Source organism: Furipterus horrens, unplaced genomic scaffold (genome assembly GCF_987537825.1).
Source record: "Furipterus horrens unplaced genomic scaffold, mFurHor1.1.pri manual_scaffold_5, whole genome shotgun sequence".
NCBI lineage: Eukaryota > Metazoa > Chordata > Mammalia > Chiroptera > Furipteridae > Furipterus > Furipterus horrens.
In genome coordinates, this window is record NW_028327175.1 from 112,467,939 (window position 1) to 112,491,566 (window position 23,628).

Sequence of the window (23,628 nt, forward strand, 5' to 3'; positions counted from 1 at the left end):
TTAGACTATAAATGGCAAAAGTTTGTGAGCGCTATCCAGGAGTGTTAGGTCTGGACAAGACTATATTTTGCTGATTTAAATAGTTCTCCAGAGACCTTTGGGGATCACCTTTTGAGGTGACACTTTTATGGGCAGTAGTGAAATACCATGCAGTGGATCCTCAAAAGAGATCAGCTTGCCAGTCAATACTGGTGCCCTTGTTCCCTAGCAACATGCTCTACCAACAGGGGGCTTTTACATTTGCCCTGGCATTGGACGTCAGCTCTCAGTTGGCAAAGCCATCCTTCCCAGGTACCAACTCATATAAAGGTACATCCCTGCTGAATTTGGACTTCATTTCTCCCATTTCCTCTTGCCTGGAACACAGTGTGATTAATCTATCATTGGCTTGGAGTATGTTATTTCTTTATTAGCTTATTAAGAGACATTATCCTGTATGCCACTGGCTTGTGAAATTGTTACAATGCTCACAGTGAACCTGTGTTCAATAACTATTGGCCAAGAGCATTTTGGCCTCCGAGCATAATTTGCCACAAAACAAAACAAGCCTTTTGAGGTTACAGTTCATTTTAAAAGTGGGCTGAGGCCTCCAGGAAAACAAAATCTCATTTCTGCTTTGGTTGGAACAAGCGGAGGAGAGCACAGAAGGCACTCCTGATGAGAATGAGCATCTAACACGGGGCGGGAAATGGTCTGGCACGTTCCCCGAACGGCATATGTGCTTCTCTAGGGAAGCAGCACTCCTCTGGGGGGGTGGTGGTGAAGAGTTCCTTGTTATGGAGGCTGGGGAGAAGCACAGGGTGTCCAGGCTGAGGCTCTGGAGGGTGGACAGGCCACAGCGAGGGGATCTGGGCCCACCTAGAAATTATGTGGAAATAAAGTAAATGTGAGGGTAGAAAGTTCCAGAACCTTACTACTCCCCAGGGGATTCAGACAGCCCATTACCACCACAGGCATTGAACTCACCAGTCGCAACGAGGAAAGGCCGGCATGAGCAGATTTGGTTTTTTTTGAACAGTAACTATTGGTGGGGCTGATTTTATGGAAAAATAAACCTGTGATGGTTTTGGGGCGGGGTTTACTCGGTTTATATTGGAAGAACTGACTGTTTTTCCTACGAAGCTGATTTTCCTTGAGAGCCTGGACTCCTCTATGGATGTAAAAGACAATTAAAAATTCAGGGGGAGGATGAACAGAACAGGCTGTTTGATCTCATGGCTCCTCACTGTTTCTTCCTTCAGAACGTTTTTTGCCCAACCTATTTTGCCCCCAGTTCTACTGAGTTATGATTGACAAATAAAAATTGTATATAATTAGGTTGTACAATGTGTTGTTTAAAAGGGGTACAAAGTGATGATATAATATATGTATACATTGTAAAACCATTAGCACAAATCAAGCTAATTAACACATCCATCACCTCACATAGTTACCTTTGTGTGTGTGTGTGTGGTGAGAACACAAGTTCTACTCTCTTAGTAAATTTCAAGTATAACTATTTTTATATTTCTAGGGTGGAAGTCAATATTTGAAAACAAAAACAAAAAATCTATAGTCAAAATATTATTCTAACGCAGAAAATCTGCTTCCATGGGAAATTATTCATATTTTGACTCAAGACAAAAGAAAATACCCTCAAAGTTTAGCGATAGTAATAATAATAACATCAATAATAACATCCTGAGTGCCATTTCGTGTCAGGTGCTATTAAAGGAGCTTTTTGTTCATGAACACAATTAATTCTCCCAGCAACCCAGTGAGGCAGGCATCACTCATTAGCCCATTAAAAAGGAGGAAGTGGATGATCAAACAGGCCAATTATCTTGCCTAAATCTCATGCAGTAAGTAACTATGCTAAGTTCAGAACCTAGTCTAAATCTAAATCTCTGATCATATTCTGTAGGTGAATAGCAAAGATTTGTTACTGCATGCATTAATCAAAGATGAAGTACAGTGAGCATAATTGTTATATTATCATAAACCTGCTTCAAATCCTGATTATGCCAATTATAAATTGTAGTCTGTTGACAGACACAGGCTCCCAGAATGTTAGTGTTAGGGTGGGGCCTAGAGACTGCCCAGTCTAAAAATGACTTTCACTTTTAAATGAATTTAATTCCTTTGCTTTTGCCTGTATATATTCAATGTTTTAAAATAATAATGCATATTCTAAAATATCTGTCAATTTGCAGTTGAGTTATTAATAACCCCATGCATTTTCATCTCTTTCTAACTCTAACTGGTGCTATGTGCCCCATTTAGCAGATGAGAAAGCTGAGGCTCAAAAAGAGAACAGAAATCAGATGGGACTTTTCCAGAGTACAGCTTACATTGGTATGAGTCTCTTAATCAATGAGAAAATATCAGCATGAAATCACATTCATTACCTGTGGGTTTTGGGGGTAAAGAAAATAATTTATTGTGGCCCTAGGGTAGTTGAGGGAGAAAATCACAATAGAATAGATGGTGACTAATGCCCGACCACAATAGAATAAATGGTGACTAATGCCCGACCACTGACAACTTCTATTTTTTCATTGAATAAGAGAGAGTAGAGAGGAGATGGTTACAACCCAACAATTTACAAAGACAAATTCTCTTGTACTTTGCATGGCTTACAGAGGGAGAATCCAGGGTCAACATTATTTATTGCATATTAGGGTAGAACTGAAGCTTGCTGCTTCTCAAACATCATACAAATCACCTTGGGATCGTGAAAGTGCACATTCTGATACAATAGGCCTGGGGTGGGACTTGAGATTCTGCATTTCTCACAGACTCCTAGTGAGGACAATTTCATTGGTCTGGGAACCACACTTTTCAGGACTAGGCTCTTAGGACCTTCAAAATGGACCACTGCAGTCTTGAAACAAAGCTTACTTTAAGGTTAACCTATTCTTTCCATGTTATTTGCTTGTTTTGTTTTAAGTTTGAGATAGAGAAATTCAGGAAAACAACTAAGAGAATAGCATAAAAACTATTATTTTGAGAAAGCTGAGTCTCACATTGTCCAGGATACACTTTCAAAGTGCCCCCACCCCCACCACCTGGGCTCATCTTCTATTTAATAAAATTAGTCCATAAACCCTCTCATGATGTAGAAATGCTGAAGAAAACAAGTCCCTCATCTTGTAATGCAACCTGAAATTTCAAGTTACAACATTGGACCATGAGAGGAAACAGGGTTGAGAGGGTGCTAGAAACATCCAGCGATCTTTGTTTTTTTTAAAAGGAATTTCAGAGCTACTAAAGCAATGAGGACCAGTGGTGCAGGTGATCAGGCATGTGGCCTATTTCTGTAATCTCAGGTCAAAACATTTCCATTAAATGATTAAGATAATTAAAAGAAAAGCATTTTCGTCTTTGATTATGTCTCAACGCCCCACAATCTATTGAGCTATGCAAACATTCACACATCACAGTGCAGCAAGAATTAATAAGGACATAATGACAAAATTGATGAGTTAGTTATTCCCTACAGAGATTTCCTTAAATTCTCATCTTCCAAACTACCATCTCCCTAAATTCTAACAGTGATCCCTACTCTAAATGTTTTGCATATTAATTAAATAAAAAATAAATGTACTATTATTTTGAGGAGAATCTAATTCCAGAGGAATCAATCACTGTGATCCACACCAGGGGAAAATAATCTTAAGAAGTCATTTATTTCTGTCTAATGAATATACATCTTCAGGCATTACATGTAAACACAGAAATAACACAGGCCACATGTGAATAGAAATCAGTTCTTCTGGGAAAGAAGCGAGAGTTCTCTTTGTAGATACAGTCAGAACTCACTTTGAAAACTTTAAAGGCAGTACTAGAAATTTTTAGTGAAAAGTTCCCTCTTACCCCAAAAGTTAGAGACTTTAGTACATCTTATGGTGATCTGATCCCCCACCGCAAAGACCAACAAGTGGAGTGGGTTTAATTTTTGTCAACTTCAGAGTGCTTCATGAGCTACGTAAGATTCTGTCATGTGTATATTCCCTTCTATTTAACTGGAATACTGTCTTCTATGAGGAAAGTTCTTTATTTGCAATGGAAATATCTCTTCAGGAGGTCTATGGGCCTCTGCGTACATATTATCACAGGTTTCTCACCTGCCTATAGGAAGCATCAGGCTTTCTCACTTGCCTCTAAAACCTTCACAGCTGAAAGGCCCTGATGTCTCTACTTAAAAGATAGTTTTTATTTGCTTTTTCGTGGCCTATCAAGCCAATGATCTGCAACCTGAAAATGTGTAATTAGGCCATGACACGACCAAAGGAGTTGTTACATCTTGTCTTGTCACTGGCAAAATTCTCTACCTACATGGCTGTGACAGCTATGGTCTATTGCGTTTGGAATTTTCTTTAATATCTCCCCAACTCCTTGTTGGTCCAGTCTGTTGACTATTACAGGCTTGCTTCTTTTTTTAACTGCTTCAATTACTATTCATCCAATAGTGCATAACAGTTGTTCAGAAGCCATTATAGATTATGGGCCAAAGGCAATTAGTTCTTGAAATAAAAACTTGAGCACTCTTTCTTTTAATGTGTATGTGTGCATGTCTGTAAATTTAAAGTAACTGAAACTCAGGGGGTGTATCTCTAACAACCATATTACTTTTCAGCATTGAGAGCTTTGTGTCCATAAACACAAGTTTCAAAAATCTCATTGATGCTACTATCAAGAGCTATACATTCCCTCTTCCACTATTTTAGAGCCATCTCAATTATTATCAGATAAGACCATTGTCAATCTATAGAGCAGATTGGCAGAAAATATAATTATTGCAGTTGTGGTAATTTTTTTGGTGAATGCCTAGTTGAAACTATTTAACACATAGGGAAATAGATAAATTATTAGTGTTTTGACAGCATGAAATCCAACTAATGTTTTAATAATTAAGTCACATCGTAATTATGACTGAAAGTGAAAATGTAGTTTTGCCCTGACTTTGTAACAAAAGTAGAAGGAGGTAGAAACAGCCCAGGACCTGCACTAACAAAAACTGGGTTAGAAGCCCAGTTATCAGACTTCCCAGACCACATATCATCCTGTTTGGACCCATTTCTGGTTGTCCTGGGACAATCCCGGTTGAAGCCTGTTGTTCTAGGGTCATGAATAGTGCATTCCTTCTATAAGTGTCCCATTCTGGATAATCATTCCTACTATCATCCTAACTCTATGGCTTACCTCATTAGGTTGCATGATCCAATGTTTTAAATAGTACCTGACACACAAGAGACACCCCCAAAATTAACTTCAAAACAGAAATCTATGTAGTGAAAAGGAAGAAAAAGTGATAGGAAAGAGAATATAAGATTTCTCCTTTTAAAAAATCTGGCATACCAAAATCCAAACTTAGAAGAACTAATAAATTAAAAGGCTTATGTAACCTCTACCACACCCCTCAAAAAGGTTTTTCCTTAAAAGACCAAAATAAAAACAAAAAATAAAACCAAAGTAAAAGCAAAACAAAACAAAAACATAAATATTCCTGGAATACAGTGGATTAAAAAGAATTAGGCTTGCATATAACCCTAACTATTATATTTTAAAATGCTTGTCTATACCATACTCAGGTGAGTGGGTTTGATCACTATTCTACATGAACTCTTTGAATGACTCCAAAAACTGTTAAAGAAGCAACAAGTTCGAAATCTGGAGTTTTAGAGTCTCCAGTTGAATTGAAATAACCTAGATATTTTTGGTTTCCTCAAATTTCATTCTCACTCTCCAGAGTTAAAGATCTTAATCAACTATCTTATGGGAATATATAAAAATAAAAAAAGAGTATATTATGCATTGCCTTTCACGGGCTGGATATTTCATAGGTATTGTCTCAAAACTTCAAAACCTGCCAAACCACTTAGGAAGGTTAAGTCAACCTACCCATAACAAATGAGGTGGTCCCTACTGCGAGTAAATTACTTCCTAAGGTTGCTCCACTAAGATGCAATAGAGTCTAGTGATTAAGGGCATAGACTTAAACTTTCAAGCTGAGCTGGACAACTTGTTCAACTCTCTCAAGCTTGCCTTCCCCATCTGTAAAATGGAGGTGACAACATCAAACTTACAGAGTTGGTGTGTCAGCTCAATGACACTGTATTTGTAAAGCACTTAGAACATTACATAGTACCTAGTGGGACTCCATGAATAGCCATTGTATTATTGCTATCATCATAATACTGTTATCTTTATTACAGAGAGGTGATTTAAATCAAAGTTTGGTTCATCTACCCCATCAAACTTCATCTCATGGTGTGGTACTTCAGAAAGTCTTAATCAGTTATGCAAAGAATAAAGTCCTCTATTTCCACCTAATAAACATTAACAGGAGCACTGTCATATATTGGGCAAGTTTTATGAAAGAAATTTACTTTCATCTTGTAACAGAAAACTCACAAGCAATATGTATTTCTTTCTAGTTATCCTCAAGAGGTCTAGAACAATTAGTTTCACTTTCTTTTCATGAGTGAACTTTAAACTAAAAAGAAAAAGAATGTAAATAAAATTAGGAATATGTTATATACTTATGTACCATATATACTATTATATAAATACATATGTATATATTTTAACCCAGTGTTCTAATAAAAAAGAAACTGGGTGCATTCTTCTAGGCACTGAGCTACAAAAGAATGTAAATAAAGACTTTAATGACTCAAGTTAGAGCATCTTTTTAAAAATTGCAGGATCCAGGTAAGCTCATGAGGATAAGTAAAAAGAGAAGAAAAGACAAGAATTCAAATGAACAACAATTTTAATAATCCACAATCAAAGAAGGTGCAGAATAGTATCTACTATTTGCTGCCATGTTTTGCTTACAATATGAATTCCAAATGGTTTCCTCTTGCTTTGGATCTTTGTCTCAGATGGAGAGATGGCATGGGATTCTCTTGTATCCTCTCTGAAGCTCCATGAACTAAGCCCTCAGTTTCTCATTTATCTGAGAATACCATCCTTGGCCTTGCCCAGTTTTACAATGTTATCACTGTTTATTTTTAATAGTGATGTCTCAAAAAAGACAGAAAATGTGAATAAAAGAGAGGTTACCAACAAGTTGCCAACTTTTATTTTTTCAAGTAAGAAAAGTAAAAACAAAAATGGATAAGAAAAAAAAAGCTACCATTTGCTGATGTCATAATTTCAGTTAAAAAAAAAAAAGCTATTTTTAACAACATATAAAAAAGACGCCTGAATAAAGCCTGGACATTCCCAGATTAGTTGACAGCCATTTACATGGTCTGTGTTTTTTTCCTGTCCTGGTAAACCCCTGATATGTCATCAGAGGCAGTCATCAAGTCTTCAAACTAGACTTGGGAGACAGTGCTTTAAACAAGGCACTAGGAGAAGACCTTGAGATCTCTCCTTGCATACATCACAGAGAATAGGTGTCTTGCTTACTGCCTTTTGACCAGATATAGTTTCAACCCTAGGGAACTTGGCTTAGATAAAAGGAATGGGTAAAACAATGAGAATTTCCTCCTTTGTCTTCTTTGCATTGTCTGCTCTCATTAAGGGAGACATATTATCTACAGATGAAGCTTCCTGTATTCTACCCCACAATAAGAAAAAAACAAAGTTGTTAAGTCCCTAAAATACAACAATATTTTAAAAACTCTCCTTTGTACCAAAAAACAAAACAAAACCCTGTAAAAATAGTGAATTAAATTTTCTCTTCATGATGCTCAGATGCTTTATAGGCTGACAATCTCTTAGTTTTAGTCTATGTCATTTGATAAGAACTGCAAATCAAATGATGTGCTATTTTAAATGCAATTGTCAGTCTTATTTTAATAATGGCTTCTCTCTATTATTTAACCTGAATCCAGGAATTAAAAAGTTCTCAAATACAGAGGGAATAGCCTACACTCAAGATAATAAATTCAAATCCCTTTACTTATTCAGTTCAGATTAAATTTAGGTTGTACAATGGCTTTAATTCTATTTCCTGTAGTTAAGCTTATGATAAAATATCACAAGAATACAGATATAAGGTCTTTTGTTATCTGTCTCTTCCTTCCTTCTTTCTTCCCTTCCTTCCTTCCTTCTCTCTTTCCTTTCATATACCTGATCACTTATATATCTGTGTATATATTTATCATTCTTCTACCTTTCTATCCATTCATCCACCTATCTTTCTATCCACCCATTTATCTATCCACTCATGTATGTATGTATGTATATATCTAACTATCTCTATCACCTATATAATTTTAAAGAGTAGACCAGCTTCTTCTATTATCCCTAGTTATCCCTATTGAGTTTAAAAAAATAGCTACTAATCTATTTCTCTCTTAAATAGAACCTTTATTCATAGGTTATGAGTATAAAATTAAATAATGTTATAGTGTGTAGCTTGTGACTACTGCCTGAATTTGACCAGCTGTGGCCTCCTTGTATTAAGATTTACCTAGATACTCTAATGAGTCCTCCCTGAGGTCCTAAGGCACAGGTGTGTATATGTGTGTTGTGCATGTATGTATGTATGTTAACACACACATATATGTATGAATATACATATATATTTCAAATGCAAAAAGCAAGATAATTGATGTTATGACATTTTGATTAGATATCTATTAAGTTGAGCTATAGGAAATTGCCATTATTCCACCATGTTTGTCATACAAAAATAGCAATTTCATATGGTACAGTCCAATAAAATTTTAAGGTATCAAAAAAGCAAACAAACTAAAAGGGGTAGAAAATAAACAAAACATGATTGCTTGTTTTCCCATTTGCTCAGTCTAGGGTCATCTGTGCTGCCAGGGCTATATGTATAAAGCTGCTGACTTCCAGGGATCTTTAAAGGAAATACGTCTGACATGAAAGAAGAAATGGTCCCTGGTAACCATCAGTGCAATGGGATCATTATGACATTTCTGAGTGAACTGCATTGTGTTACTTTCTTCTCAAGCTGGTCTGTATCTAATTCCCTTCTTTTCTAATGTGGAGGAACATTCTCATGCACTGGTTGTTAGATGTTAGAACCTCAGCAAGCAGGACAAGCATGACAAATGTCTGCCTTTCTGGAGAGATAACATTTTCGTCCAAGCTATGTGCATATCATATGTATTTCCCCAAATATCTGTGTCATCATTCATTGAACAGGGAATCCTCATCCCCCTCCCCACCTTCTAGTTTGGGTGCTCAGAGATGCAACAACCATCAAGTCATAATACACAAAGAAACCAAGAGCCAATCAGTAAAGAGAAGCCTGCCCCCGGGCTTAATTCAAGCAAGCCATTCATCGAGCTAATGTGATGATGGACCTGTCAAATCCAGAACGCATCACAGACACATCAGCAATACCAGGTGGCATGCAATGACCAGATGACCGTCGGCCCCACTGCCATGCTTCCGTTGGTTCAAGCTCAGAAAAAACCTCCTTTGAGAATTTGGACAGTTGGGTTTTCGTAAATCAAAATGAGATTAAAAATAAAAGATTTGGTGATGTCAAGTGCTTACCGAATGTTTTCTAAATGCCAAGGAAAGATGTTTGCCTACTCCCATTGTCAAAAAGACTATAAAATTACCTAGTCCAGTCAGGTCTTTTACTTTTGGGGAAATGCCCATACCAGATGGTCTTCATTCTGGAGATCAGCATTCAGAAAGTCTCAGGGTGCTCCAAGAAAATCAGCATGTGAAAGCTTAACCAAGAAAAGGATGGGCAGAGAGTTGCAGGTTGCCCACCAAGGACCTTCTGGGGTATCCTGGGGTTATCTGAGTTCAATATTTTCCAAAAGTTCCTGAATCTTTAATTTGATGAGTTTAATTTGTACTGATAAAAGGTAAAATTCTACCCACTGGGGACACCAAACTCCTCTCACTTTTAAGACATCTGGAGAGTGATTCATGATCATTGGGAAGGTTTGCTGCAGTTCCTCCTTTGATCAGGTGGACAACCGTGGACATCACCAAACATTTTAATTCCTACTGACTTTACTTCCTATGTTGGAAGAGTATCTTTGAGTTAAGAAGTTTTTCTCTTTATCTTTCAGAGAACAGAAACTAAGAATTTATCATACCTGGATATTATTACACTGTGATTGTGTAAAAAATAAAATATTACACAACTGTTCTACAATAAATTCTAGATACTTGGCGTCTTCAATCTAGGTTCAAAAGCTATTCTGATAATTTCACATTTTCCCCCAAATATGTCTTTTCTCTAAAAAGGTCTTCCTTCTCTTTACCTGCTTCTTAAAAGCAAAAGGAAGGACCACCATTTCATAAATACTCTTCGCAAATTAAACCAGAAATTTCACTTTAAAGATTGTTTTCTGGTAATGAATCTATTATTACATTTACCTCAATGCAATATTTCCATAAGCGGCAAGTGTTTTATTTATAATAAGGTCAAACAGGGTTGGTAACCAACTTTGGCAGCAACCAAGAAAACCTAATGTGCAAATTTCTTTATTGGACAGCAAGTAGCCAATTACATGAACAAGACTATACTTAGTTGGTTTCGCCAGCTGAAATTATCACACTCAAGTGGGAATTGCAGAGTTATTCAAAATTTACCACTACAAGAATGAGGGCAATTTTTCAGTAGGACATGTTGCCAATGAGAATCTTAACAATATTAAAATAACATAGTTTTATACATATATTTGCATATACTGCACCCCCAAATGCAACAAAACTTTAACTTAATTTTTAGATGAATGCAAATGGAGATGGCCAGACCTCAAGTAGCTTTATCTAAGAATAGTGTTAAACATTGTTTATTTTTTCAAATGTCTAGATTGGTCTTATTGAAGAAAGTAATTTAAATTAGATTTTTGTAATTAATCTTATTTTTAAGTTGGTGGTAGATGTACTTATACTGAGAAGCAAGAAAAAAAATCTGCTTAAGATTCTTATAATTATACAGCAGGCTAAAGTTACTATGTTTATAATTATATACAAAGTGGGTGTTTGAGAATTTAACATCTAGAGATATCTTCATAAAGTACTTAAGGATTGTTGATAAACCACATTACAATTGATACTTTGTGAATTTTCTGTGTGCAGAATTTAATAGCATTAAGCCTTTTCATTTGTAGAATGCTCATGAGTATTTCAAGATGGTCAAAGTGTACTGATGATAGCAAGTTACATAAAATGTATTTGGCATCTTCACAACTGATTATTGGGTAACTGCATAACTTATGTATTTAGAACTGAATCTTGATAATTGTTTGGATTTCTTTGGAGGCTCCCTCCAGCCTTGAGAGCTTGTAATAGTTGTTTATAAGAATATAGTAATAATAACTGCATACAACCAAATGGTAGATCTCAACTCTATCTTACCAAAGAGCCATTTATTACAAGTTTATGCATGGAGTTTTCAAAGTGCAGCTTTTAGGGCTCAGCAAGTTACTTTGCTTTATTATACTTTGGAAGAATTCTGTAGTCACAATGAGCTAACAACACGTCTTGTGAGAAATGGAATGGAACTGCAGAGAAAGCATACCACAGCAAACTGAGATAGGAACTAAGTCACAACAGGCCAGGTAGGAGGACCAGTGGCTGCTGACACTTCCCATTCAGGATCCAGTGCATCTCCTTGCTTACCTGTCTGACCCAGCATGCCTCAGCCACACATGCAAATTGTTATCATCACTGCTTTATTCATGAAACATATTTTTAAATTAAAAGAGTCATTACCCAAAATAAGCACCCTCAATGACATTTGAGCATGCAGAGCATCTGAACATTCACATTTATGTCCTCAGAAAACAGAACCAACGAGTTGCATTCAATACGGAAACACACACTTTCTCTCTTCAGGCATTTGAACAGAAATAGCTGTGGCTTGCCATTTCAGGAGCCGAGTCATCTGTTAAGCCTGGGTAATTGGTCATAAAGCTCCTCCACCCACCCACCCCACTCCTTGCCATCCATTCTGACTTTTGCATTTCTTAAACCCACTTCTGTCCCTGCCAATGCCTGTCTTAATGTGTGATGTGCATTACAAATAAAAGGTGGCTTATCTTAGCAGGATCAAAACTGGACATTGTGAAAAGAACAAACCTCCTTGGGAATGCCAGATACACCTCCCCCAATCCTTTATTATGGATTAAAAATGCTTTCCTGGGTGTAAAAAGTTGTAAAAAGGAGAAATGGGGTGCTTGAAATCAAGGTAAACCTTCAGGATCATCATCTAATTTTCTTCCTATGAGTTAGATGAGGCCACAGTCTTACATAAAAGACCATGAGTGTACAAGTGTACATGCAAGGTGTGCTGTAGCAAGGAATAAAACATCTATACACAAACAAAACATATCATTTTCTTTGTGTCTTAGCAGAGAGTGTGAGAGTTTAGAATAAACTGGGCATTAAGTGTTCATCCTCTCTCTACATGACCCTCTATTTAGTGTCACTGTGGGACCTAACTTTGTGGGTGCTGCCTACACAGCTGTCATGCATTTGCATCGCGACTGGACAAGAATCTCGTCTTCTACCAGCTAAGTTAATTTCCAAGTAACTGTGAAGCACAAAAAGGAAGACCCTTACCTGTCACTGTAGGCAGCTGCAGTGGCAGGGGTAGGCTGGGCGTAGCGGTATGCAGCATAACCACCCTAAAACACAAGGAGACATCGAACTTAGGAATGCCAAGGAGCCCAACTCAGGAATGCCCGATTATGAGACCACACGAGAACAGCAGTTACCCAAATCTAGCAATCTAAAGTGGAGGTTAATGAAAGCTTAGTATCAAAGAGGAAGTACAAAACACACCAGAGAGATACGGGATTGACTACCAACCCCAGCTGGATGTTAAATGTTAGCCGGTGTAAGCATATCCCCAAGGAAGGAAGAACCCAGACACCCTCTGAAGATCATGTACCTAAGTGTTAACATGATTGCCTTGGGGAGGGGAGGATTATGGGGAATTATTTAAACACTCAATACTTGGCTGAACTTTCCAGATTTTTCTAAACTGATTACAGTTTACCTTTACTCATTAGCTATTAACTTACATTTTATTCAAACAGTCTTCGATTACTTCCTTTAAAATCCAATATAGGTCAAGCTAATGTCCTCTTGTCTTACTTTAATATTTATTTAAAAAAAAACAAAAACTTAGACTGAAAGTTTATTAGTAATCTCTTACATAATAGTTGTTTAACCAGTAAAGCAATTAAATAAATCTGTCTTTAGCTTTCTGCATCTTAAATAATTACTTTAAAAAGGATTGGTAAATTCTTTAAAATTCCGTCTTTTTGGCTAAAGATACCACACTGACTCAGATGGGGAATTTGAGTGTGGAAAATATGATAAACTGTTCCAATTTGTAAATAAAATCATTAAGAGAGAAAAAAATCTGAAAAAATAATTAACATTTAGTTGTATGTACCAGTAATTGCAATTGTTCAATTAAGCAGAGGACAAGCAAATGGGCGTATTTGAAAGGAATTGTGTTCAGTGGAGCATTGACTATCAAACTGTGAAAATAACAGAGCTTCTTGTTCAGCCGACCACAGCCATACATCAACTACTGTAGAATGATCTCAGTACAATTAACAAACAGGATCCAGTCTCCACCAATAATACAGGGACCACTCATGTTCTAATTAGAATGCACAGTCCCATAATCCTTTGAGGGAAGAGTTCTCGCCTCCACCAAAAAGGGGCAACTCAAGACAGGCTACTGTGTCAGAGGGGACCTAACAGCAAAACCATGGATATGCCAGAGGGTATCTAAGAGTAGAATTGAGAGCAGAAGAGTTTGTTATACTTGGCTCCATATCCTATAGGGGAAATCGAGTAGTAGGATAGGAGACAGACAAATGGGGAAGCTCCAAAACTTCTCTTTCAAAATGTAGATCAAATCGCTCTCAATAATTTATTTCGACTTTCCACCACCCACAGCTAACTTTCAGAGTAAATTTGGCATCACTTACATAGCAATTCTAAAAAGCTAGTTTATCCTTAAATAAGTTTGTTCTTTGGATCATTCTTGGGGAAGACATATCCAAGACATCCTGACAGATAATCAGTAATAATTTGGAACGAGTTTCTTTTTTTTTTTTTTTTTAAAGTTAAGTCTCCCTTGAAAAAAGAAAAAAAGAAAGAGGTCTTAGCCAGACACCACCTGGTGTTTCAAACACCATGTTCTCTAATTAGGAGTGGGGAAAACTCATTAAATGTGCTGAGGAGTTGTAAAACCAACGCAGTTGTCATACCAACAACAAGCTCAGATACAGACTGATGAGCTGAGGGGAAAATAGGTCACCAGATTTCTGGAGCCATTCTTTTCATCTGCTTGTCCATCTCCTTGGATTCCCTTATGCATCCAGAAAGACACAGGTATGCAGGTATGTACAGTACACTTAATGAGGCAGGGATGAGCTGGGAAGTGGCTAGTTGATTGCTAGGAGGCACACTAGCTGCAGCCAGCTGAAAACTTTGAGTACAGAAGGGATGTGTGTGTGTGCATGTGTGCATGTGTGTGTGATTATTGTCTCTCATGCCCAGAATTAAGAGAAAAAAAAAGATTACTGCCAAGATATTTGCATCAAGTGCCATATCAGCTGATCATGATTTGGTGACTGAATTTAGTCACAGCAAAGATTTTCAGCAAATCCCACCTGCAAAATCTCTTTGTTTGAACTCTGTATGTGTCCCCCAACTTCTGCAATAGTTTTCATCAATTAAATTAGGTAGCAAGTTTAACAAGTGGAAATAACTGTAGCAGTGCAAACAGTAGATAATGAAAATAAACCTCATTGACTGCTAGGTCAATATTTACTTAAGTATGAACTTAAAATGGACATGTGTACATCTGAGAACCATCCACATAACAGATGTGCTCATCTGTGCAGCTTTGAGAAGGACTAATCCTCTACATATTCGCATATGATTTGGCTATTCAGAGAACATAGGCATGTGTTTTCATGCAAGATGGGCAAGAGGGGTCAATGCCCTGACACTGCTCTTTGTTAATTAGGAACTTGTTTACGAGCATTTCCGATTCAATAATAAAGTCAACTGTTTGCTAAAGTTCATGGAACTAGTGGAAGAACATTGACCTTGATCAGTGATCTTTTTGCTGTCCAGTTGGCCACCTGGTGATGATGGAAACATGCTCTCTCTGTGCTGTCCGATATGGTAGCCATTTATCCTAAGAGACTATTGAGCACTTGAAATGTGGTCAGTAAGACAAAATGAATTTTTAATGTATTGAATTTAAGTTCATTTGAATTTAAATGTAAATAGATGGGGCTGGTGGCTACCCTACTGGAGTCCAGGTCTTATGTGATCCCTGAAATATGAGAAAAGAGAAGGTTCAGGTGTAATACCTATACACCTATACAAGGGGGATCCCGAAAACTGGAATTTATTCATAAAAAATTGTGTAATTATTCTTACATGTATAAACTTCAGTCTCCTTCATCACCTTCAACATACTCTCCATTTGATGCAATACAACTATTGAGATGTTTTTTTCCACTGCTCAAAACAGTGTTTGAACTTGTCAATTTTGATGCCTTTTGGTGCTTCTGCCATTTTTTGTTTCACCTCTTCCACATGTTTCCCTTTGAGAACTTTTTCATCCGGGGAAACAAAAAATAGTCACTCAGGGTGAGATTGAGTGAATATAGGGATGGAGGGCATGGGGGGAATGGAGGTTATGACAGTTTTGGTCAAAAATTGCTGAACACTCAGTGTGGTGTGGGCAGGTGTGCTCATAAATCACCCATGATGAAATGGGCAAATGCTTTCTTTGAAAGAGTCTTTAAAAAGAAATTCACTGAAGCTGAACACAGCCTCTCACAAAAATGCCAGCTGGCACACTGATACAGATGGGATCCTAGAACACTCAACTCACCTAGTAAGGGAAGCCTGTACTACAAGGGGCCTACCCTCCAGAAGATAATTTTGTTTTTTTTCTGTCCCCGCTCATATATTGCATTATCTTCCTGTGTTATTTGTGTTCTGTATGAAATCCATATTAGGGGAATAACAGAGTTGCGTATTAACTCAGTGCCTGTGTGCATACACTGTAAAATGATCAAAAAACACAAATTGTTTTAATTTGCCTTTCTAACAGGTAACTCTAATCAATTTTATTATTTCATATTTTGCAGTTCGCTGAGCATAGCCAGAGGTTCTGCAAGCTTCTGTGGTGATGTCTGAAAAAGGTGTGTTCACTTCCATTTGCTGTCACCAAACCATGTCCATGTTGAAACTGGCACTTCCCAGATCATAGGACAAAAATGCATCCTTGACAGTTAGCTTTTTCCCACTCTCAAACTAAGGAAAAATGGTCAACTAGCAAAACATAGTAGTTCTATACTCCCTACTCATTTTTTACAGGTCAAGCAGCAGCAAAATATAAATGTAGCCTTACATAAAACAGAAATTTTAAATGGCCATCATTAGTCGCCCCTCTCACCCCTGCCACCAACATGAGATGTAGCTACCTAAGATACAGGCACAAAGGTTCTGAAGTATTTCCTTTGTTAGCAGGACCTCTGGAGGTCTTCTGGGGGAACTTACTGATTACGAATGGCTAACGATGCCCCAATAAAGCATTTTCAATAGTGTGCTGTTGGGACTCTAATAGTGGCAGGGAAAGGAAAGGTGCCTGGACCAGATAGGTTTGGGAAGTGCTGAATTAAACAAAATGAGAGTGGTTACTGCTTTTGTGGAAGTCCCTAAAACAATACTGATGCACACTGTGGATCTCCATTGCATCGGAAAGTATTGGGCAGTTTCACAAAGGAAATCACATTGTTAACTTGAGAGCATACTTCTGGAAAAAGAGGTTCTAATATCCAAATAGTGAATTACTTAGGAAAGAGGTGAAACTCGTGTGTGCTGGGGGGGCCCTGCAGTGGGTGGGACTGTGCGTTTCCCTTTTGTAGAGCAGTGATGGGCTTGATCACAGATAGACGTCTCCTCTTTTCTGAGAATACCCAAGGAGCTCACTTTGTGCAAAACCGGTGGATTGGTGTATATATAATTAACTGAACATTTTACTTATGAAAACAACATTTACAAGAACATTTGCAAAATGAAAAACTTAAATAAAAATGATTACTCCCTAATTTATCTGCATTATACATTCAGCTGTTTTTGAAGTGTGGCGAGTTTTCTTAAAATGTGAAAATAAAAATTCATCTCAGGAATTTTAACTATTTTGTCTTCACTTAGGTTTAAGTACCCCTTTTTCATAATACGGTTCTTATTAAAATGATTAATTTTCACAGTAAAAAAATGTACTTTCTTAATTGACTTAATACCCAACAAAAATGATAATTGCAGGTTATAGGGAAACTAATGTAATAAAACTTCCACTGATTATTCTAGTGTTTTATTCTTCTCTCATTTGACAGTTTTAATGTTGGTGATAGACCAAATTTGGAGACTCGACCAGCTACACTCCACTGGATGTGTGGCTCCTTTTCTTCCTGGAAATGTGTTCATTTGGGGGTTGCTTCAGCAGTGAGAAGTCGGTTTGAAAGGTATACCAATAGATGTAATAAATTTATAAGAGTAGATTTATGAGAATCTACAACGAAGCCAGGGAAAGATATATTAGCTGCATTGACCCTCAATGCTAGATACATAAGAGATTTTTGTTGTTGTTGTTGTTAAACATTCCAGTTGACTCCTGGAGCCAGTTAAATTTTTTCTTAGACAGTTGGTTCAATGAAACCCTGGAATTCTTTTTCACTTAATTTATTTTAATTGAGTCCAGATGCTTATTAAGAAATTTACAGCCAAGCCAGACCCCCATTTTGGTACACTCATGATCTAGCAAAGAGGGGAAATTTGAGGATGATCATCTATCTCCATTCTAGAAGAATTCACATCAAAACTGGAAAATTCAGTTAAGTCTTTCCTCCTTCTATGTTAGAGAACATCTCCCTCCCTGGAATGGTCTTGTTAGTAGGATTTCACAGCAAACCCACAACCAGAGTGATGAGTTTTTCCACCAGTCAGGATGTCATACCTGCAGCAATTTATTGCCATACACAGGTTCTTGATACACTACTCTATAAAGAAACAGAAATGTAATGTTTTCAATGCAAAAATGAAATAAATAAAAGAAAAATGCATAAGTCAGACAGAAATTCCAGAGCAATTCATTTACAAGTTTGCTTCTCTTCACTAAGATCTGAGAATGACCCGCTAAACCAAAAGAGGAACCAAGTATCACCAAACAATCTCAGTTGCAAATTTCCGTAACTGAGAGTATCAAGAAAGGAAAGATGGGATCAAAAGCACTCAGTAATTTGTGTTAAACCTGTGTTTCTTTTTAAAGAAGGAAAAAAAGATGTATTCATGGCTTCTTACCCTTCCAAGCATATTCCAATGGGTCAAACTAAGTGTTTTGAAATTTGTCTCTTGAACTCATGATTAGAATTCTCCAGAATACTTGAGGCTTTAACTTTGATGTTTAATTAATGAAGTAGTTAAGATGACAGTACAGTAGCAACCATAACTGTATTAACATACCTGTGTTTTTAAAATTTAATTTCAATTAACAACAGAAAGTACAACTGTATTTCATGAACTAATGAACACATGAAAGTTATCAAAACTACTTTGAATAATATGACTAGAAAAAGTGTGTGTGTGTGTGTGTGCGTGTGCACGTGTGCATGCATAGGTCTAGAAAAGCTACTATTAATGTCATTAATATGTCATCACTTCACTTGAGTTAACACTGAAAGATCTCAAAAGAACCCAGGGTTGAACTGGGAGGCAATTTGTGGAGGTGAGAATGATTCATGGGTGAAGCTGACCTTTTTATGTGAGTGTTCTAGTTTGAAGTGAAATTTCCAGTTCTAGGGCAGACCTCAGGTGGACATTTTAAGAGATTTAGGCACCTTCCTGATAAAGGTATATCCTATATATACATATTATATATAATATTTATTTTTTTCTTAGGTAGTCTGGCATACCTTTCAAATTTAGTTTTACGTAACTTTCTTCTTTAAGATCTAAAAATTCTAGTTCTCTCTCTCACTCCCGCCTTTTCTCTTTCTCAATCCCACTCTCTCCCCACTCCTAGTTCCCATTGATTGCTTACTTGAATGTTTCAAGTATAGATACAATATCCCAAAGGCCTGCCCACTTATCCCATTATTCTCTCACTTTTCACCATTCTTCTTTTCTTCCTTGCAGGGCCTTCATCAAAGTTCTTCAAGGATGGCAACAATGTTATTCTGTTGGCTCTTTGCAGCCAGACCATGTGGGCTCAAACCCTAATGTCAGTGAAGATTTCTGGACAAATGATATAACCTGATTTCTAAAAACAGTGTCTGGTTCTAAAAAAATTAAGTGGAGGTGATAGGTAATGAGGTTCCTGCCTTCTAGAGCTGCGGTGAAGAGATAAGGTAAAGGCTGGGGTCTTCTCTCACACAGTAGATGCTTAACTCCTTGATGGCTGTTAGCTTCCAATGGTGACTGACCAGCTTGGTGCTGAGCCTCAGAAAGATTTCTGCTTTCCAGCTTTACATGGTCCCAAAGCTACTCTAACACTGCTTCCTGAGCTCATCCATCAGTGAAATGAGGATGCCTCTTTGTTTTAAGATTCACGGATGGCAGAGTGACATGAATTCAGAAATAATTGTGTTTAGCCATGGTGTCAACCAGAAACTTGTTATGATAGAATTTAGGAATAATGTAAAAATGCACTGAATCTCATCGACACATAATTTGCTAGGCAGTCTCAAGGTTGCATTGTCTGTTAGAAAGGCTGGGGTTCTTCAGAAATAAAGGGAACATAGTTAATATTGGTAACGTCTGCCAGTTCCCTCTCTCACTCTCTTTCCCTGTCCTCCCTTCCCTTCTCCCCATTGCCCAGAATGCTACTGTCTGAATGCAGTTTCTACTGATAGTTTGTTAATTCTTTTTTGGTTTGTTATCATTTCCTTCTTTCCATTTTTAATAGTTATCTTTTGATCAAAGGCCATATTTGTTGATAGCTCCCTGAGTGGATTAAGATAAGGGTCTTGGCTAAGTTCAGTTAATTAACACTTATTTTCAGCTTCCTGATCAATTCTGGCCTCAGGAAATCTATAGCTTCACCCCCTAAGTGTAATGAATTGCTCTGTAGGTCCAGGAAGCTTAGTCTTTCCACTTCACTTTCAAACAGTTGTCCTACTATTATTTATTTGTCCTTTGACTTGACCCACTTTTTAATTTAAAAGAATTGGTTTAAATGTCCACCACTAAGTAGTAACACTGAACTAGTAGATTTGATATGCTAGTTATGTAAACTAAATTCATATCTTTTGATATAAAAGTGTGCACCTGTGTGTGTGCATGTAGGGGACAGGGGTATGTCCCCAGGTAGAAGGGACTTAGATATGACATTTTCTGCCTTCTTTTCTGACTCAGAACCCCCACATCCTCTCTAAAAAGCATCATCTATACTCGGCCTGAATTCAGCCTTTGTGGAGAAAGGCAACGTTTCTCTTGCATGGCTGGGCTCCTGAACGGAATGCTTTTTCTTTGCTCTCAGCCTAAACAAGCTTGCCTGGCTTTAGTATTAGTTTCTGACTCACAGTGTCTCCTAACAGGTCTGTCCTCTCCAGCAATTTCAGGGTGTCCCCTCTCTCCTCAGGCCTCTGCTCTGAAAAAAATTACAAAGGGGCTAATTCTAGGTAGGAGATTGTAGCCTGCCAGTCGTGGGGGCCCTGCAGGTCTTTCAAATCAGAAAGGCCTGAGGGCTCCCACCTCAGGTGGGAGGGAGGGAGAGTCCTTGGACCACAAAGAGAAGTGGTGGGAGAGAGGGGGGTGCACAGAGCAGGGCAGGTGTGGCGGTGTGTGTGCTGGGGTCACTGCTGCTGAGTTGCTCTGAGAGGCTGTCACACCTGAGCAGGAAGTTCTGGAGAGCAGGCTCTCCTTAACTCCTTCAAGTAACCAAGCTAGAAGCTTGCTCCTCTACCTATCAAATTAAAAATAACTGGTCTTAAAACCTATCAGAAGAGAGTAAAGTGTCGAACACATGTCCCAGGTCCTCTCAGGATTACCTGAACCCTATTTATTGTGCATTATTTCTAACGAGCCCTGGCTGGTTTGGCTCAGTGGATTGAGCGTCGGCCTGCGAGCTAAGTGTCCCTGGTTCGATCTTCCAGTCAGGGCACATCAGAGAAGGAAAACTCTGACTCCAAAAAACCTCCGCTGCCTTGCGGCATACCTCTTCAGGGGAAAGGCTAAGGGAGTAAACCCCGACAGAAAATCCAGAGCCGGAGTCCCTAAGGCGGTTTGACGTTGTAGTCAACACCGGCAACTCCTGCGGCGCACCTGAAGCCAAGCTGTATTGACTCCGTCTTTCCCTTGGACCCTTCAGCTGCGAAGAGAGGGGGGGGTCTGCTGCTTGGGCAACAGCAGACCCTCCATATCACCCTGCCCAGGCTCTGTAGCTTCAGCTTCACTGGAGAGGACACTCCAGCATCATCGCAAGATGTCGATTCAACACGGGAGGAGACAGATACCATGTCACTCCCGAGTCGGACTGCACAGCCATTCTCGGCGGTGCAGATAGACTCTTAAGAAGCTACACCATCGTCTCTCGAGACGGACGGCTGCCGATACGATAGGATTTCTAACGAAATTGAAGGAGCAAGCTTGAAACTTTCTTTAAATAGAAGAGAACCTCACACGCTTTTCTAACCTCTTTAATAATCATTTCTTTAAGAAATGGAGCCCTGCGGACATGTCTACTCATAGGAACAAATCAGAATCTTAAGGGAGGTGGGGGCAGCAGCTTGAAAAAGCACATTCAAAATTACGTCTAGCCAGGATGAATTCTGTTCCATAAATTCTAAAGTGCAGGAAATATTCATATTCTTTCTTGCCCTTAAATCAACGTGATGCCATCCCTGAATCCTTGTTCTGCTGCCACAGTGGGGTGCTCCAGTTCATCACTGTTGCTTACATGCCCACACCACCCAGCAGCAATATTCCAAAATTGCCATCTTAGACAGAACAAAAAATTCAGGAAGGTCTGTAAGGTCTGAGCTAACTTCTGGTATAGAAGACAGAAAAATGTGCTGAATAAACAAAACTTCAAGTTCATATTTAAGCTAGTTTTCCCGTTACCTAATTGCCTATTTGGAACTACCCCCCCCCCGAAAAATCTTACTGTCATTACAATAGGAGTCGTGGAAAAATGTATAAATTTTCTGGCTACTAGGACAGCACTGAGTAGTACTGAGATTCTCAGCAAACTTGTAAAAATGGGGAGAGAAACAGTTTTCTAAATCTAGAAACCAGGAAACTCAGGACTTGAAGTTACTGATATAACTCCCTTCATCTAAACCTCACCCAGATACCTGCAGGGGCTGCACCACTGAGCCTGGTGGGCTTTGCTCAGATATGAATTTGTGGGAAAAAAAAGCTCTTGAAGGAACTAAAAATACACAGGGTCCTCTTTTTATGGAGCTTTCCTTTCTTAATGGAATTTCTCTTTCTACCTTACTGTGGATGTTGGCATATTTTCTCTCTTCTGAATCCCTCTGCTCTCTCCCTTGTTCTCGGAGATTTTCATTTATTCCAGCCAATACAGACATACTCTATCAAGTATTCTAATTAGCCATTCTATTTCTTTGTAAAATCTTACAGCCTGTGCCTTCAGGCAGCCTCTACTTTCTGCTACCCAATGATGTATGAGACAAGGAAAAGATGCCAATTTGAAATCTCCATAGAACAGGTCAAATTAATAATTCAATCAATATTGTCATTTTAGAAATAAACCAGTTAATTCTGGTCATTTTACAGAGAGGTGAACACTTAATAAATGATAAATAATATTATAATATGTTCTGTTTTTAACTAGGCTTACATAACATCCACAGTTTTTCCCCCTTGGGTTGGTGTTGATAAAGACAGTTTTCTTCCTGGTGGATTTAAAAAATATTTCTTCCTTTCCTTCTCTACTCCCCTACATCCCACCCCACCCCCCCCAAAACCCCTCTAAACTTAGTTATGCCAGCTATAGTGTCCCCATTTACATACTCTATCCAGAGGCTAAACTGTGAGAGGATGTAGACTGATGTTTGGGTTCACCGAGTATCTAAGGATGAGGGTGAGGTCCTGCCCGCTAAGCCTCAGCCTGCCTCTTTATTTAAAATGGAAAAAAGAAGATGTGGAAAGGATTAAATTAAGCTACACACACAAAAAGTTGGTTGTTCATTGGGTGAATAAAGGACATGTAGATTGTTCATTAGTTTTATTATGAAAAAAAAGCTAACCCACAGATTATAATAAATGTACTTGATGCAATAATAGAACTCAACTAAGTTCATCACTGATAGAGATTAATACTATGTCTCAAAATTGTAATTATTTGAAATTCAAAGAGAAGAAAATTAAATAACCAGAGTCTTTCCCATTTTCTAGTAAATGACATCAATTTGATAAGAAATATGGTTATATTTTTCTTTGTTATCTAGTCTATTAAACAAGTATGATTCCAGTGAACTTATTTGAGGTCACTTGTAATAAAAAAAAAGTATATGATTTAGAAAATATCCCCCAGTCCTGCCAATATATTTTAAATTGTGTTATTCCAAGTCATTTTTATAATATTGCTGCTAATATCATAATGTGAGAGAATAACTACTTCTAGATTAACCTAGGTAAGTTTAATTATGGTTCCCTTAATGAGAAACATTCTAT

The 23,628-nt window shown here is 37.9% G+C and overlaps 1 protein-coding gene across 10 annotated transcripts in view; it reads right to left on the reverse strand.

Annotated features, from left to right (window-relative positions):
• Window positions 1–23,628, reverse strand: part of RBFOX1 (RNA binding fox-1 homolog 1) — a 349,131-nt gene that overhangs the window by 27,586 nt on the left and 297,917 nt on the right. For 5 of the 10 annotated variants that reach the window (XM_090277043.1, XM_090277048.1, XM_090277045.1 and 2 more), the window contains 2 exons: window positions 17,948–17,990; window positions 12,502–12,566 (listed from right to left, as the gene is read on the reverse strand). In XM_090277043.1, coding sequence (XP_090133169.1) covers window positions 12,502–12,566; window positions 17,948–17,990 — 108 coding nt within the window. The remainder of the gene's footprint in view (window positions 1–12,501; window positions 12,567–17,947; window positions 17,991–23,628) is intronic. The other 5 variants (XM_090277051.1, XM_090277044.1, XM_090277050.1 and 2 more) reach the window with 1 other exon arrangement.